Source organism: Megascapheus bottae, chromosome 14 (genome assembly GCF_031878675.1).
Source record: "Megascapheus bottae isolate mThoBot1 chromosome 14, mThoBot2.hap1, whole genome shotgun sequence".
NCBI classification, from domain to species: Eukaryota; Metazoa; Chordata; class Mammalia; order Rodentia; family Geomyidae; genus Megascapheus; species Megascapheus bottae.
In genome coordinates, this window is record NC_143522.1 from 10,085,530 (window position 1) to 10,103,958 (window position 18,429).

The window sequence follows — 18,429 nt, forward strand, 5'->3', positions numbered from 1 at the left end:
TTTGTCTTATCTTCAGTCAGCCACCAAAAAGCCAGAAATAGAGCTATGGTTCAAGTGTAGAGCAATATCCTTGAGTACAAAGCTAAAGGGACAGTACCTAGGCCATGCGTTCAAACCCCTAGGACCAACAGAAAATACAAAAATGCCAACTCTTTTTTTCTTCCCCAGTTGGTTTCAGTCTTGGACTTCTTTACCCTGTGCTTGATGAATGGTGTGTGCAGAAGCTCTGCCCATTGTGTGGGGGTATCTTTGAGTTGATTAACCCATGGCATATTGAACATAACCAGGACCCAGAACACATAAATGACCCTGAGTGTCACTTCCAAGTTTCTGGGTTTGTATTATAGGGGAGCCCTTCTCAGTCATTCTGCATTCTCACTGTGGTGGAAAGTAGCCTAGTGACTCTGCTCCTCTTCACCCCATGCTGTCCCCTATCAAGGTCAACTACAGCCTGCGAGGACCTGAACTTGAAGAAGGATAGCTTAATTGTTTACAGGATAGACTCTGCTAGACTCTAGTTGCTGCTTGTTTCAGTTTGTGTCTGTTGTTTCTCAGTTCAAAAGATTCTCAGAAGTTTTGTTCTTTGTGGAAAAATCTCCACTAAAATCTGCTTTGGACACTACAGTCAAAACACATCTACCAGAGACCTGTCTGAAACTGTCATTTTGGTTTAAATATTTATCATTTATAAAATTGATTTCCTAGTTACTTCATAAATATAAGCCAGACATAATGACGTATGTCTAATCCCGGCACTCAGGAGGCTGAGGAAGGAGGCTTGAGAGTTTCTATCTTGAGAGGTTCAATTAGTATAACTTCATAATGAATGCTTATCAAGAGTTATCTATTACTCAAGTTAATTTATTATGATAGCCAAATGTGTTAGTACCCAGCAAGCATGTTATCGCTGCCCTCCCTACTCTGTGGCTCTTACCCCGGAGACCATCCATTATTATCTCTAAGTAATTATACGGAGAATTTTATTTCAGCATCTCAGTTTATACGAGCACAATGTTACCTTTTCCATTGTTCTTCCTATCTCTTCAGTGCCACTCACCCGCTCCAGTTATCTGGCTCCATTTCCACATGTGTACATTGACTGTAACAACTGTATTTGCCCACCCTTCCTCTCCATTTATCTGCCCTTCCCATACCCCTCCCCCACTTTCAACAACACATTTCAGCTTCTTGGTATTTGTGTCAGTAAACTGTAAATTAGTTGTGTCTAAAGGAGTTACACCATTTGAATCCTCCCCTTTGTATACCATATTTTAGTCAGTTTGTGTATATATAAAATATTTTTTCCTACCACTAATGAACAGTATTGTGACCAGCCAGCATTTCACTTAAAACTTAATGGAGATCCTGTCAGCTGTTGTATTCTTGGTTTATAGCTGAGAATCAAGCCCAGAAAAATTACATGATTTGGTCAAAGAAGATTCAAATGAAACATTATTCTAAGTCTTGCTCTTATCCACTGTATAATATTGATAAATCCACTAAGTTCTAGGTCTAAGTTACAAATGGACCCTGACATGCCACCCGCTAGCAACTGGGGAAATGAAGTAACAACAGGAATCTCCTCTTCCCTTCTCAAGGGTGGAAGAAGTAGATGAGGGCCCCGTGATTAGAAGGGGCTGGTCCAGAGCAGTGACCTCATGACCTCTCCCATCCCATGCGTGCTCTAGGGTTTCTGAGCCAGACACTGATACCAGCTTGTCTTCCCTGTTTTCCAGTTCCATGCGCTATCCTCCCCGCAGTCTCCATTTCCACCGACCCCCATCTCCAGGCGGGGCCTGCACAGGACGCTGTCAGACGAGAGCATTTACAGCGGCCAGAGGGAGCACTTCTTCACCTCCAGGGCTTCATTTTTGGACCAAGCATTGCCCAACGATGTCCTTTTCAGTAGCACATACCCGTCTCTCCCCAAGTCCCTGCCGCTGAGGAGGCCATCTTACACCCTAGGAATGAAGTCACTGCATGGTAAGTGTGTCTGCTGCTGCCAGTGAACAGCCCAGTGAATGGGCTATATCCCTTTTGTCACACAGCAGTCACCTGAAATGCCTGTTCTTAAGCTGGATGTGGTGATCACACCTGTAATCCTAGCTACTCAGGAAGCTGAGATCTGAGGATCAAGGTTCAATGCCAGCCCAGGCACAAAAGGACCTGGGACTCTTATCTCCAATTAACCTCTAGAAAATGGGAAGTGGGGCTTGGCTCAAGGGTAGGGTAGCCTTGAGCTATAGAGCTAAGGGACAGCGCTCAGGCCAAGTTCAAGCCCCATGACCCACAAAATAAATTAATTAATTAAAGTAAGTTGGGAAAGAAAGAAAAAAGATTCCTAGGCCTCACCCAAGACCTGTTGAATTTGAAACTCCAAAGGAATAGTCTGGGAGTTTGTAATACCGACATCCCAGCTGCTGCTGGGACTGACTATTTTTTTTAACTGTATTCCCAGCCTCTTATAGCCATCACAGTAACCCAGATCTGCTGCCATTTCCCTCTGTCTTCCCCAGGCTGTGACAGTATTGCCTGCAGGGTTAGCCACCATTTGAAGACTCATCCATCCCCCCCTCCATCCCCTCTCCCAGAATTCTTAGTTAAGGAAAAGGCTTACTGATAATGGGTCCCTTCTTGCTCTGGTCCTTGCTCATCTACCCTATTTGCGGTGAGGCCTAACTAGATTCCCGTTCATTAGGGGCCATGTTTTGGGACTTGGGGTTTAAATTGATCTTTTCCGTTCTCCTGTCTATTCAAATCACCTTTCCATGGCTTGGCCCAGCACACACCCAGGACCTATATGCCTGATCACAATCACGCCATACTCTTAACTCCACCTCCCATCTGTCTTTTTTTTTTTCCCTTCTTGTGTAGCTTTTCTCTTTTGTGCATTCAGACGCACATTTATTCTCTTTTCCAGAAGCTGTATTTTCTAAGCCTGTCACTTGCCCTCCAGCATTCTTGAGCACCCACACTCTTTGACATGTCTGCCTATCTCCACCCTGCTCAGTAGCACAGCCCCACTTTCCCGCTCACCCCTGCAGACACTCAGCATGGTGCTGTCTTCCTCTGTCCCTCTTCTACCTACAGACAGCTAAGTCTAGCTTTCCTTTGCTGAAGAAAGTCATTCTCAATAAACCAAAACCCACACATGAAATGATCACTTCCTGCCACTGGACTCTAAACCTCTTGATAGTAACCTAATGTGCCCTCCCCTGTATGCTCCTACTTTGTGCTGAATCCCATCATTCCTGCAATTTACTGTGTACCTTGGATGCTATTCCAGTGCATTTTTTAAAACAAGCAACAAAAAAAGCTCTCTGTGCACCCTGCCTATATGTCCTCTCTGCAATAGGCTCTTGTTCCAAGAGAAGAATAGAAATGTGGCTCCCACTTTTGGTTGCTGGCAGCTGAAGTAGCTTGGGGGTCAAGGCTGAGTGAGCCTGCAGAGTCCTGGGAGGAGGAAGGGATGGGACAGGCCACCTCTTCCAGGCTTCCTGTCCCCTCCTCTTGCTTTTCTGAACCCACATGGCAGCTGTGGTGATTTCATGATTTCAAGCAGTTTTCTGCCCTTGCCTCCGTCAGTGATTACCACTGAAATACTTGGGGGATGGAGAAGCATTTTGTTTTGTTTTGCTTCTTTACCTTATATGGGAATTTGGGTCCCAGAGATAAAAGGGCAGAGGGCTGTGAGTGACACACAAAATTATCTGTTCCACCTACTTACCCATGGTGGGAGCAAGTTTAAATAGGAGCGAGCATTTAATATCTGCCAGTATTTTCTGCCTTCCATTTACTCATAATTTTTCTAATTTTAAGCACATTAATAACTAGCAGCTGCACTTCAGAGCAGTTCTTTACATAATTTGAAAGGGAAAACAAGTACTAAATATATTCTGGCTTACCAAGCTGGCATAAGAGATGAAAACTTTTTAACCCCTTGTAAACAGGTACCTGCAGAGGCATAGTTTTATAGTGGGGTTTGTTTGTTTTATCAGTCATAGGGCTTGAACTCTGGGCCTGGACAGCTCTTCAGCTTAAGGCTAGTGCTCTATTACTTTGAGCCACAGCATCGCTTTTGGTTTTCTGGTGGTTAATTGGAGATAGGAGCCTCATGGAATTTTGTGCCTGGGATGGCTTTTGAACCTCAATCCTCAGCTCCCAGCCTCTTGAATAGCTAAGATTACATTCCTCAGCTACTGTGCCCAGCAAGCTGTAGATTTTTGAAGTGTAAGTTCTACTTTGCATGGACTTTACTGTTACGTTTTGAAGCATCCTTCTCATGTAATTGCATACTTGGTCATGTTTCCATCCCAGTTTCTGCCTCTTGAGCCATGCCTTCCTGCCCTGACACCTTTCCTTCCTGTTGTCTGCCTCCATTAACATGAACGTGCCTGCAGATGGCACAAATTGGCTTCAGTGCATGTTCTGCCCAGGCAACACAAGATTGTTAGGTCAGTTGTTACAGAGATTGAGTGTTTGCATTCAACAACCTGTAACCCTCAGAAAAAGATGTTACCCCCAAAAGACCACCATAACCAAGGAGTTGTTTGTATGATGCCCCAGATCCTTGGGAAGTGATACAGTCATCAATCTAGAAGGCCACCTGTGGGCTAGCTCCTCTGATCACCTAGCTCTCCCATATGTTGGGATTTTCTTCTCACACTACCTGCATCCACCTGGCTGTGGAGGCCATGCTACCCTAGGGGCACAGGGCACTAGAACAGGGTTATGGTCTGCCCCTCTTCAGTCTTGGGGAGACTGTGGTCAGATCCAGGTTCCTAGTCCAGATAAAAATACAGGAAGCCCAACTAACTGGGCACTGGTGACTCACACCTGTTATCCTAGCTATTCGGAAGGCTGAGATCTGATGATAAGAGTTTGAAAGCATTCCAGGCAGGAAAGTCCATGAGACCCTTATCTCCAATTAACTGCCAAAAGAAAAAGAAACACTGTCACTGTATCTGACTTTGGTATCTGGTATTTTGTATATAGGTTTATTTGTTTGTTTGAAATAGGGAAGGGAAGGAGGAAAAGATGATTGGGAGGGGGTAGGGAGAGGGAAACAGGGAGAAGAACATCAGAGGGTGTATCAATGTTCAAGAAGTAATGTACCCACTATCTCATGAATGTAACTGTAACACCTCTTGATATCACCCCAACAATAAAATACAATTGAAGGCAGACAAGATGAAAGGGAGAGGGGGTGGGGGGTAAGGCCAAAAGTGGAGCTGACACAAATGATAGAGCACTATAGCCTTGAGCAACACAGCTCATGAGAGTAACAAGGCAAGGGCTGGCATAAAAGTAAAAAGCTCAGCTGGCCCCTAACAATTACAGGCATCCTCGGCTGCCTGTCTCTGGGAAAAGGCCTCTCCCTAGCCTGAATCCGTTGACTTCGTGAGGGGAAACTCTAATGTAGAGCTGCCCTATACCCCATTGAGGACTGACAGCTCCCTCAAAGCAGGACTGCTGTGCAAAATTTACATTCTCATGACTCATTCCTGGGAGATAGATAGTGGGATGTTATTTTTTAAATGCAGAGAGACAGGGAAGTCAGTTCTTATTTCAGGTCAGCTGTAGAAGGCCACTAATGACCTACTAGACTACAACAAATGCCAGCAACAACTAGCCAGCAACAAATGGCTTACAAATCTATTATTATGGTCATAGGAAATGGGTATGGTCTTAAGTAGTTCTACTATGGACACACTATCCTCTTTTGTCCCCTTGTGCAGGGGAGTTCTCAGCCTCAGACAGCTCCCTCACTGACATCCAGGAAACGCGAAGGCAGCCCATGCCTGACCCTGGGTTGATGCCCCTGCCTGACACTGCCGCAGATTTGGATTGGTCCAACTTGGTAGATGCTGCCAAAGCCTATGAGGGTGAGTCTGTCCACTGATGATCCAGGCAGTATTGCTCAGGATCCCACAACACCATGCTGTAGTTTGCAAGGCGTATGACCAAGTCTGTCTACTCTGCCATCCCAAGCATACTGACAACCTAGGCATTTCACCTGCACAGCTGGGACCCCATGGAGCTAACAGTTACTGAGCGCTCAGTAGGGCAACACTCTGAGTGGGCATGTGCTCTGCCCCATCAGATGGAACCTAGTATTTCTTCTACCCAGGAACCCATGCATGGATACCTCACCTCTCCCAGTGTTGGGGAGGATAAAGAATTCCAGCTATGACTTGACTGAAAAGAACATGCATTCACATGAGAATATGCATTCTCACATGTCATAAAGTCAGCATTGTAAAGCACACAGTTGGGCATGTTAGGATGCTTGTCCTACTTGGCCATGACCAGTGTGCACAAATGTGGGATGTTTTATTTGCCCTTTATGGGAATACTGCCCATGTGCAGTATTATCAACTGTTCTCCTTTAAGTAAAGACTGATTTTTTTATTCCAAAATGTTTGGTGCTAAAATATTCCTTATAAAACCATAATAGCAATGGTTGTTACTACTCTTACTTAGGAGAATTGGAAGCTACTATTCTGTTAGGTTTCAGGATGGGGATGAAATTTACTAAGCTATAGAAGTTAGCAGTCCAGCAACCAAGGAGCAGAGAACAATGCATTCCCTTTCTGCCTTTGTGTTTATTTAGCTGCTGGAAATTCCTAAGTATTAACTTGACTTCTTGATTGTTGGTTAATCTGAGTAGGATTCTAGGTTGAGTTAATTTGCAAAACAGGAAATATGGACTTGGTCTAAAGGCCATCTCTTCCAGCCTTCCCATTTGTCCCTTCCTCTTGCTTCCCTGAAAGTCATGTGGCAGCTGTGGTGATTTCATGATTTCAAGCAGTCCATATGGGCTACAGAGTAGCCAGGCATGTTGTGGGAAGCACACTTAAGGAAGTGTCAAACTCCAGTACACTGTTACCATCACAGAGTGAAGAGCCTTGGTCTACAATTTGGCACTAGGCCTCTTTCTAGGGAAACATTAAATAGAAAGCTACTTTCATGAACAGGGAGAAAATAGACTAAAACTGATTCACAGCAACCAGTTTGTGCGAGGAAGTGGCAATGTTTCCATCCTTTATGACTGAAGAATAATTTCTCCCTGTTAGAGTTCGTATATCTCAGGATGCTGATTAGAGTGGACTATTCAGGTAGGCCATTTGTTGAGTTTTGGGAGACAGTGTCCAAGGGTGTGGTTCCAGAGCACTCAGTTGTTTTCTCCTCTCCCTTGCAGTCCAGAGAGCCTCATTTTTTGCTGCTAGTGATGAAAACCATCGCCCCCTGAGTGCAGCGTCCAACAGTGACCAATTGGAGGAACAGGCTCTGGTGCAGATGAAGTCACACAGCAGGTTGGTCAGCAGTTGTGAGAAGATAGGTGACACATGGTTTAGTTGAAAGACGCTTGTCCCAGCAGTGCCTCTTTACATTTCAGTCAGAACACTCTCTGAGTGCTGTACACACAAGCTGTTCTTGATGACTTAAGTTAGAAATCATGAATATCTGTCACTGTGGAAAATTCAAAATTATGGGATATCCATCATTTATTTCTGGAGGTGTCCATAATGGCAAGAGCAGTGATTAGTATTAAATGTCCCTGGGCCCTGTACAAGTTAGTCATGGAATCTGATTTCTTAATCATTTCCCCAACTGCCATGTGGCCATGCTGTAACTATGTCCATGTCGTGGCAGGCGCCTCAGATTCCCTGTTTACCAAGCAGGGTCAGCAGTATGCCTAAGAGATGCATAAGGCACCCAGGGATAAGCAAAGGAGGCCCAGCGGGTGTCTTCTGCATGAAGAGCATAGACTTTAGGACTGCCATTTACCCAGAGAGACCTTGAGTTTTTTGTTTTCTTCTTAGTTTAAAATGGTGAAGTTGTAGACTAGATGTGCTATATTTCCGAGTACTAAAGCACCCTGTGGTCAGCCATGGAGCATTCAGAATTTCACCAGGATGAAATCTCTCCCTTTAAAACCTTCTGAGGGGGCTGGGAGTTTGGCCTAGTGGTAGAGTGCTTGCCCAGCATGCACGAAGACCTGGGTTCGATTCCTCGGTACCACATGCATAGAAAAAAAAAAAAGCTGGAAGTGGTGCTGAGGCTCAAGTGGTAGAGCTCTGGGGCTCAGGCCCTAAGCTCAAGCCCAGGACTGCCCCCCCCCCAAAAAAAAAACTTCTGAGGATGATTAAAACTTCAGGTATAATTGATACAGGCTATAATTCTGACATTTAGAAGGCTGAGACAGAAGGAACGTAAGTTCAAGGCCAGCCTGGGCTTATATAGAACTGGCCATGTCTCAAAGATAAAATAAAAACAAAGAATATAGACATCTATGAAATGTAGTCAAAGCAGACAATAACAGGAAAAGCAAGGCTGCGAGGGTCACACTGATGGACTGTGGGACTCAGGCTTGAAGACTTCTCAACAAGCCTAGAGGGGTATGTTTTTAGCAGAGACAAGTGTAAGTGATTTCTTGTGTGTTGTAAGTGTAACTGATGCCTTGTTCATTTTCATTATTAGGACAGCAGAGGTAAGCAGAGCAGCAGTTTGGTTTTTGAGTTGGTGGGGGGGCTTGAACTCTGGGCCTGGGTATTGTCCCTGAGCTCTTCAGCTCAAGGCTGTCTCCCTACCCCTGGAGCCAAAGCACCACTAAGACTTTCTTTAAAAAAAAAAAAAAAAAAAAAAAAAAGTTAAAAAAAATTCAGTCAAAGGAGTGCACAGAATGTGCCTTCTCAGAATGACATCTCCAATGAAGAGAAGTGTAATCAGACTGCTTTCCTGGGGGAGGGACCATCGTGACAAAATCCTAGGGTGAGGGTGAGGTGAACTCTGTGTTCAAGTGTGTCTGGGAGATAAAAGAGTTGGCAGAGGTCCACAGCCATGGGCTCTGTAAATGGAAGCATCCCTGGTCCGCCTGGCTTCCCAGCCTCTTGCACCTCCCTTGAGACCTCACTAGCCTGCCAGTATTAATACTTAAATAAAGTGCATTTAAGCCTGGTGCTGATGGTAATAGCACACAATTAAAGGAACTAAACTTTGGAAACATGTAGTGTTACTTTAAAAACTATTTGGAGGTATTTAGGCTAGTGTTTAAGACATAAGCATAGAAATATAGCACCAAGCACATGAGTGGCTGCAGACCATTGTTTTGGGACTCAGAGACTTGCCCTGTCCTGGTGACTGCAAGCTAATCCTGCCTGAGCTCTTCTATACACAGCACCACACAAGGAGTAGCGCCCCTCTCCACGCACACAGAGGAGATCTGAGGAATCACTGCAGTCTGACTGTTGCCACTGCCAGAAAGTACCTCTTGTGCTTCCAGAGACCTTTCTTGCTCATTGTCAAGCATTCTTTTGTCAGAGGATGTATCATCCTTAACAAAGGAAACCATTGATTGACTGCTGTTCAGTCCTGTATTATCTTTTGTTAAGGTCACTGTTTTCTCTCTTAAAGTAGAGATGCACATGAAGTTGCCATACTGAGTAATCTGACATTGAAGTCCATGTTATGAATACAGCCTCGTCAGGTTTTTAAAAGAAAACAGCACCGCCCCAGCCCTAGAGGTACTTGCCAGCATGGCCTTTGTCTCTTGTTCCCACAGTAAAGACTCCTCTCCCACTCTGGCTTCTAAAGTGGACCAGTTGGAAGGTATGCTGAAGATGCTTCGAGAAGATCTGAAGAAGGTAAACATTCTCTGCGCAGATTGCTCAATCTGGAAACACTGTGCCTTGACCATGGCTGTCTTGTGTTAGCAGAGCCAGGTGTGGGCATCTTCCCTGTACAGTTGTTCAATCATGCATCTGGGGACTGTGTGGCCCTCCACTCCCACAGACACGCAGTGTGCAGAGCCCTTCATTCCTTCTTTAGGAAAGCCTTTGAAGCTTGGTCAGGCCCATCTGGACCCTCTTCTGACCTCCCCAGTCCCCATGTAATGTGGACACTGATTTTGTTTCTTTAGTACCTTTGTCTTCATCAAGCCAGTAGCCACCAAAACAATGGCCTAAAATTCAAGACAGTCCTTCTTCACAAAGAGTCAATACATATTAATTGTTCACATGCCAAGCTAATCCTGTAGCAGTAAATGTGTCTAAAGGCCCTGGGCTTAGAGTGGCTGTGCCCTGGGACCAGGCCAGGTAGACAGGTGTTTTGTGGAATGAAGAATAGAAGTGGACTGATCCAAGAGATTGATAGCTCCATCTCCTGAAGGCCAGGCAAGTTGACAGCAGCCCTCCTAGTTTGATTTTACTTTTCTTTACTTCCCAGGAAAAAGAAGACAAGGCCCACCTTCAGGCGGAAGTGCAGCATTTGCGGGAGGACAACCTGAGGTTGCAGGAGGAATCACAGAATGCTTCTGACAAGCTGAAGAAGTTCACGGAGTGGGTCTTCAATACCATAGATATGAGCTAGGGCTGCTGAGAGGAGCGGGGGCAGCGCGCCCTCTAGTGGTTCCCTGAAGCCCCTCATTCATGCCTTGAAAAGGGTTCTCACAGCATCTTCCCAGCTTCCCACTTTCCCCCTTCTGGGGAGTGCACAACACAACTGCAGATCCACAATCATTATCTGCCTTTTGTAGAAAAGCAAAACAAAAAAGTCAATAAAAATTTTAAAAAGTAAAATAAAAGTTTAACTGCTAAAATGTGAATGTCTTTATTTTTTTGCACAATATCTTTATCTGTTATGCATAAAAGGAAACCAGGCCTAGGATCAAGTAAGTCTTTCCTGGCCCTGCCTGCATTTCTGTCAGCTTTCTGATCTACTTCAGGGAACCCAAGCCCAAGCTTTCCCTGTTATCCTAGAACATCATTGTCCCTAGGAAAATGAACGCTTATTTTTTTAAATTCATTTATTTGGGGAGTCGGAGGGTTCTTTCTTTACCTTCTTTCCTAATGCCACAGACGGTATCTTTGAGAAAAGTCCCACCTCCCCAGACCAACGTGCATATGAGCTGGTACTGTTTGTACCTATCACCAGAGACCAGTGGGACTGGAGACATCTCACAACAGCAAGTCAGTAACCCTGAGCGGCATCCATATTATCAGGCCTATAGGTCACACCCCCCTTCTGGTCCCAAACCCTGATGTCACCTGCCTGTTTTTTCTGGGGGCAATTTTTTCATTTAGCTTAACTAGACCCACTAAATTAGAATTGACCTCTCTTGCAGAGTCCTGGCTCCAAGCATTAATTGGTTTCCAAATTCTGCCAAGTTAGAACCTTATCTGTATACACATCAAATGCGTTTTGGTCAAAAGTATATAGTTTTTGTTTGAAATTTTGAGATGTTGCAACATTGCTTTACCCTTGCTCAAACTGACAAACTTCTCTGAGAGAAGCTAACAGTGAATGTGAGACCATGAATTTTATTGCTTGGTCATTAGGAGCAATGACTGTAATAGAATGAGCCTTTGAAATCTGCATGCTCCAGTGTGAAATTTAAGCACGGCATTTTCTGCATCCTTTTGTGGCCATCCAAAGGATTCTGCTGCAGAAATTATTAGTGTGCCGATTTCCCTGTCTGGTGATGCAGGCTACTCGGGCCCTCAGCCTCATCCCTGCAGAGCATGGAGATGTGGGGCCAGCCAGTGTTGACCGAGTTGAGAAGACTCTTATTTCATGCCTTTCTAGTTGTCACTAAACTGGTTCCCCTGCCTCTTCAGTGGTGACTCTGGTCTAAGGGAATGCTTAGCAACTTAGTGGCATGTGCTCAGAACTCCTCTGTCCTAAGTGATCCCAGCTGATTTTCCTCCATTCCTGAGGACAGGAGGGCTCTCTTCCACTCCCGCACATACTTACCACCAGATTTTTATGCTACAGTTTCATTTCTAATTGCAATTTCCCCATGGCATTTTTGTTGTTGGTAGTGTTGTTGCTAACATTTCTACCATGGAAGTAGGAAGATTTTGGAGTGCTTTGTAAAGATTTCAACCTGTCTGTCTGTCTCTCATTCTCTTTAACATGTATGAAGGAGATTGTGTATTGCCTGAAATCCTTTGTAAATGATAAGCACTGCTATCATCCACGCACTCTGTGTCTTGCTTACTCCTCTGAGTTTTGTTTTCATTTTGTTTCCCATTTTCTTTGGGGACTTGGGGCAAGCTATTTATTAGAGTTTTGCAACAGAGTTCTTGTTTGAAGCCTCTAAAGACTACTTGTAAAATCAAACAATAAAATTCATTTTAAACGCTCTTGTAAAATGTGTTGGTGGTGTTTGCCTAGTGTTTTCATATTTGAAGACCACACAGTAACTCACTGACCTTCCTTGCACCCTGCATTTTTCATCGAGCTCCATTAGCACTAAAGATGTGTCTTGAAAGTCTCTGTCTTCCAGCATTTTAATATGCTTGTTTGCAGTGTCCATGGAGAGTTTCCATTGTGCTTTACTGTCTATGAATTGGTTTCCTCTTCGTTATCCACGTGGGGATCTTACCATTCACTGACACCTGCACACCTCAGTGCTGCCTACTGCACATCCCGGTTCTCAGTGGCAGACATTGTGTGCTTGGGGAATACAAATACCTGTTAATATTAGACTATGCAAAAATATAATTGGAAAAATTAATCTACTGAAAAAAATCAATGCATTCTAAAGTCAAACAGTGTTTTTTTTCTTTTTTAAATCCACCACATCACTGTTCCTCTCCAGTGATGCGGCTAATTGAGAACTGACAGGAGGAGTTTGTTTTGGGGGTTATATTTTTTTTCTGTTTAGTTGGACAGTTTGGCACATTCTAGAATTACAATCTAGGATGGGAATGGATACCACAAGATACTCTTGACAAGCTGAGAAGATCTTTTTAGACTGACTTTTTAACATGGCTTGGAGGGTTTATACCATGTTGCTGAAGGGTTTGACATGGATTAGCAGTTCCTGGGGAAGAGGCCACTGGCCTGCACTGATGGATGGAGGATGCTCCTCCCTCAGCAGCCTGGGGAGTCCTCAAGCTGTGCTCAGAGTCACTGCAGGTGAAAGCTAGATGGAGTCACCAACTCCATTAGATGGGGATTAAAAAATGATCATTCAGGAGCCAAGGAAAGAGAGGAAACAAATGTAAACCTTTTGCCTCTAGCTAAAGGTAGAAGGATGACCAGAAGCCAGATTCCTGTCTCCCAGTTCAATGTCCAACAGCTCTCAGGTTCTGCCTCCCTGGATGAGTAAAACATTACAGTGCAAGATGGCATGCCTGGAAACTACCAGTAAACACTTGCACATTGTCAATATGAGATGCATAATTAGACGAGCATGGTATCACCTAATATTGGATACTTTTCCCATTAAAAAAAAAAAGTGGGCGGAGAGTTTGGCCTAGTAGTAGAGTGCCTAGCATGCACTATGACTCAGGGTCAATTCCTCAGTACCACATGCATAGAAAAAAGCTGGAAGTGGTACTGTGGCTCAAGTGACAGTGCTGAGGACCTAAGTTCAAGTCCCAGAACTGGGAAAAAGGAAAAAAAAAAAGTGACTTGACCATAGGAATGATCATAGTTGGGTGAAAAGATGTGTTCAAATCTCATCTACTAACAAAGCATTTGTGTTAATATCTAGTCAAATAATACCTCACTGGTGCCCGCTGCAGCACTAAAGACTTCCAAACATACGCAAAAAAACAACCCTAACTTCCCTTTTCCTCCCATCTCTGGTGTGATAGAGATTATCCTGCCATGTCAAATGTTAATAGCCAAGCAGGCCTAAACAATCAGGGAGAGGGAGGGGCTGGGAGCGAAGCCTAGTGGTAGAGTGCATGCCTAGCATGCACGAAGCACCGGGTTCAATTCCTCAGTACACAGAAAAAAAACAGAAGTGATGCTGTGGCTCAAGTGGCAGAGCACTAGGCTTGAACAAAAACATGTCCAAGGACAGAGCCCAGACTGAGTTCGAGCCCCAGGACTGGCCAATAAAAAGAATCGGGGAGAGCTTCCCCTCAACCCCCCAGCCTTGTTTATGTCCTTGGCTTTTTGTTTTAGAGCAGTGACTCCCAAACACTTCATAAGCTCCTAAGCAGTTCATTAAACACAAATCACTTGGCAGCTCTGTCCCCCAGCTCTGTGATTTAACAGGGATGGAGCTAGATAGCTAGTATGAAAATGTAGGTTTCTAGGTGACCATTAGATCACATGGGAAGTAACGCCAGGAAACTAACGTACTAGCATTAGCATTTAAGAAAATAGACACTGAAGTGCATGTCTGAATACCTGAACATCACTGACATGGAAAATTGCTTCAACTCATGCTAAACAGTTTGATTAGATGGCGTCCCCCCAACATTTTTTGTAAACTAAAATGTGGTTTGGACTTTCCTTTGCCTAGAACTTCCTGCAATGGATTACTTGAAGCTCCTATGTGCTTAGGTAAGTCCAAAACTCCTTCACCACCATTACCGTGAGATCATGTGTCAGATTAGCAGAGGCTGACCCACTCTGGTGACTAGTTGGGAGGGGACCACAATGGCCTCATGGGTTACAGAGACAGACTCTTGCAGGCTGTGACTGTTAAGTTCATATCACCAACTTCCAAATTCAGCTCTGTCTACTTGCCTTAATCGTCAAGAACTTCTGAAATCGCCATGGTAATCAGACAAACCAATTTCCCAGTTGCTCTCATACCCAGCCTACATGAAGAAACCTAAACTCACATGCTCACAACCAAACAGTAGCTCATTTTTTCTGCCACTGACTGTGAGAGGGAAAGAAGAGGAGGCAAGGGTTGTTTATCCTCCATCCTTAACATAAGCTGTAGCTCAAAGACTTGGAGGCACTGCTGCCTTCTCTGAGACAGTAATTACAGCTCTGGCCCTTTTATTGCTCTCTTCTCTGCACTATGCTTCCTTGACTATTTGTTGTATTATGCCCTTCTGGTCCTTCATCCTTTCAAATAAGCATCTTCCACCTTGCCTTGTGCCTCTGAGTCATCATACCTGAGACCCAAGGGAGCCTTCCCCCTTTGCCTTCTCTCATTATGCCTCTCATTAGAGCCTTTCAGCTGCCCAGATACCTTCAGTCCTGTGAGTGCACACGTATTGCTTAAATTTCCTTTCATTACTTACTCTAAATAAATGCATCTTGTTAGGCCACTTAACCAGCTGTCTGCTGGGTAGTACCAGCCCTTAAATGTTTGCCTAGCCATTTTTAGCCCTATCTCCCTAAGCTCTGGGTGCCTTCCATCTCTAGATCAGTGGATGAATGGCTGGAGAAGGAATGGGTTCTGAGGACCAGCAGGTGACTCCACCGCCCCCTTCCCTTCTGCTCCCTGGGCATTAAGCTGAGCCGCCTGGTTGGGTCTATGTCCCCTGTATCTCATCACCAAACCCAAGGAAGCCATTTCCTTCCCCAAATCACCACCATCCCAACCATGTATATATACACACCACTTCCTATATTCCAGGGAGCAGGAGCTCTGAGGAAACATTTACAGGAGAAGGTTTTTACTCAAACTCAAATTAAAAGCTACACATTACTCATACTTCCCTGGAGGTGGTCCTTCAGTTGCTTATCTCAGTGAAGAAGTAAAATGGGTTTGTAACTGACCTGGCAATTTTTCTAAAGAGCTTAGGGTATATGAAAGCAGTTACCTCTCCTAAGAAGCTTAAGCATTGCTGGGCAGTCTTTAACAATGAATGTGCTTAGCAAAGTTTTCTTTCAGTCAGTACTCTATGTAGGCACATTTCAAACAAGGGAAGCTCTGCCTACCTATTAAAACGGTCGCCACAAAAGGTACCCTGTCTGGCTTAAAAGATCCCAGCTGTAGAAGGAGTTAGGACTTTGGTGACAGGTGCTGTGCTATGAGCATTTTGGGGAGCAAGGGGCATGGAGTAACTCTCACCAGCTTTGAAGTAGTTGGTGAATCCTGATCTCTATGGTCCTAGAGGAAAAATTAAAATGACTGGATGCAAGACAAAGGGAAAAGGTTTCATTTCTGAGATGGATGATGACTGTGTGGTACCCGAGCTTGAAGTCAGCAAGCAGCCTGGAGGCCACTTTGCACACATGCCATCCCATCCCTTTCTTTAGTGGAGCCTTGCTCGCTTGAAATAAACTTTGGAGTCCTGAATCACGGAGTTAGAACCAAACATTACTTATCAAGTCACACAGCTCTTCCTCCTTGCCTGTGTCTGTCTCCTCACTGTCCTGCTACACGTCTAGCCACAGAGATGGTTGTGCACACCCAGGGCTGGAGAGCCTTGCTCGAGACTGCTTGTTTCCCTCTTGATGTCTCTCCAGTCCATCCTTTCATTCAGAGAAAAACTGCTTCCCCGTAAAGTCTGCAATTCTGTCAGTCCCCTCACTTCAGATTATACAAACAAATCCAGATTTATCTTCCCAGGTAACAGCCAGTAGCCTACTGAGGAATGTAAGCTCAGCCCAGAAATTCTTCCCCAGCAACAAACAAATAAAACAAACCCTTTTATCTCAACTTTTGCTCATGTTTCATGGCCTCTAGCTGCATCCCTATCATAACAGAATTGTATAGAGCATGCACTCAGGGTGCAATTGCTTCATGGTCATTGACTGTCCCGTTGAGTTCTCCCAACAGCCCTGTGGAGAAAGTTCTAGAAATGCTCCCATTTTACAACAGCTGAGCTCAAGAGATGCCAAAGCCAGCTCAACCTATATTGAATAACATCGTCATTCTTATTGGTGCCAACCTACTAGTCCTCTGCGTGGCCTAGTGGCAGGAGCCTTGCGAAAGAAACCTAGACAGGAAGCATCTTCAGTGCTGGATGGGTGTGAAGAACAGAGTGGAAATATACCTGAAGCACAGGACAAGATTCTGCTCTTCCTTACGGGAGGTTCACTGTTCTCTCTGTCATACAACACATGCTCTCCCTATGAATTTCAGTCCAAGGAAACATTTTCCTATTCAACACCAGGTCAAATCAGGATAACCAAAAGAATAGAAGTCAAGTCAGACCATTGCCTGGAAAGGTTGTTTATGTTCTAGAGATTCTGTATGAAAGCATTCATTTGGAAGCCCTCAAGGGGAGAGCCTAAAACCACTACTCAAGAAATTCTGTCCAAAAAGAAATGCACTCATTACCTGACTTAGGTAACTGGATTCCCTCTGTACATCATCTTTATAATAACAAGAAAAAATTTAAAATCAAGATAAATTGAAGATATTCTGACCTAAGCTCTCAAGCCATTGACTAGCTCCTCCAAGCCAGGAGAAGCATACCAAAGCAAGATATGTGAGGTAAAGGATTTTTTCAGACTTTATTTGGAGCCAGCACCAGTGGCTCATGCCTATAATCCTAGCTACTCAGGAGGCTGAGATCTGAGGATCAAGGTTCAAATCCAGTCCAGCAGGAAAGTCCATGAGACTCTTATCTACAATTAACCACCAGAAAAATGGAAGTCATGCTGAAACTTGAAGTGGTAGAGCACTAGCTTTGAGTAAAAGAGCTCAAGGTCAGCACCCAGCTCCACAATGAACAAAATTTTCTATAACAACCAACTTCTGTTACACATGACACTCTTCTTTCCTAAGGAGAAACTACAGCAATATTAATTTCATATTAGATCTCATTATCCATGTTATTGTTGTGTCACAGCATGATTTTATAGTTGTATCATTGACCTGGAGTTCAAAGTAGACCCTATTTACAGCCATTTACAAAAAGACAGGATTTCTAGTGTATATTTCTAAGCTCATCTGCTGGAGCACTGTGTCGAGGGTCCTTGCAATCTGCTTGCTAAAGCAGCAGACCAACGAGGAACTAAAAAAGCCCTGCGTCCATGTGTGAACTCCAGCATGAGCCCACATGCCTCTGTCTAGAAGACAGTCTGTGCCAAAGCACTTCTGGGAGGCCAGCACCTGGTGAGACCAGAAAGTAGGGGAGCAGCTGTTCCTGCAACCCTGCTGCCAGCACATAGTGAGGGAGACTGGAAGGCAGCAGCCAGAGCTGCAAAGGACTGTTCCTCCCACCTCGCACCCCCCCACACCTCCACTTCTGTGACAGGGTGACATCCACACTTAGGTTGCCTGAGAAGTAACTGATGAGTCCAAATTCCAGTTTGTAGGGCCATCACAGCCTCTGCTTGCCCCCCACCCCCCAGAGGAGCAGGGAGGCAACCTGACTTCCCGGCCTCTGTGGCTTAAGGCCCGCATGTGCTCAGGGAGCACAGTCTTTCCCTTGCTCCCTTCAGGAACCTGGGGCTCTCCTGAATGCTCTTTAGCTGGGCTCAAATCCTCAACCAGCCAGAGAACTGGCTGTGAGGAGAAGCAGGAAGTACAATGGGGGAGATGGAAACAGACACCCCAGGAGCACGAGGAGCACCTCCTGACATCTCTGTGACCTGAGAAATGTGGTTCTGAGATGGTGGGCCCTGAAAAGCTTGGTGTGACTAAGAACCCTTGAGCTTCTGGCTGCTGCTTATCTGCCTGGCCTTTGCCTTCACTGTACCTTAACTGTTTTGATCTGGATTCCTTTCCAAAAGTCTTAGGCAGAGCAACTGCTCTAGCCTGCTACGGAC

The 18,429-nt window shown here is 44.8% G+C and overlaps 1 protein-coding gene across 3 annotated transcripts in view; it reads left to right on the forward strand.

Annotated features, from left to right (window-relative positions):
• Sipa1l1 (signal induced proliferation associated 1 like 1) overlaps nucleotides 1-10,600 on the forward strand; it is a 298,167-nt gene extending 287,567 nt beyond the window's left edge. For all 3 annotated transcript variants that reach the window (XM_090344402.1, XM_090344404.1, XM_090344403.1), the window contains 5 exons: nucleotides 1,737-1,983; nucleotides 5,739-5,885; nucleotides 7,202-7,316; nucleotides 9,566-9,647; nucleotides 10,228-10,600. In XM_090344402.1, the coding sequence (XP_090200528.1) occupies nucleotides 1,737-1,983; nucleotides 5,739-5,885; nucleotides 7,202-7,316; nucleotides 9,566-9,647; nucleotides 10,228-10,371 (735 nt within the window). In that variant the 3' untranslated portion in view covers nucleotides 10,372-10,600. The remainder of the gene's footprint in view (nucleotides 1-1,736; nucleotides 1,984-5,738; nucleotides 5,886-7,201; nucleotides 7,317-9,565; nucleotides 9,648-10,227) is intronic.
• Nucleotides 10,601-18,429: the final 7,829 nt, after the last annotated feature.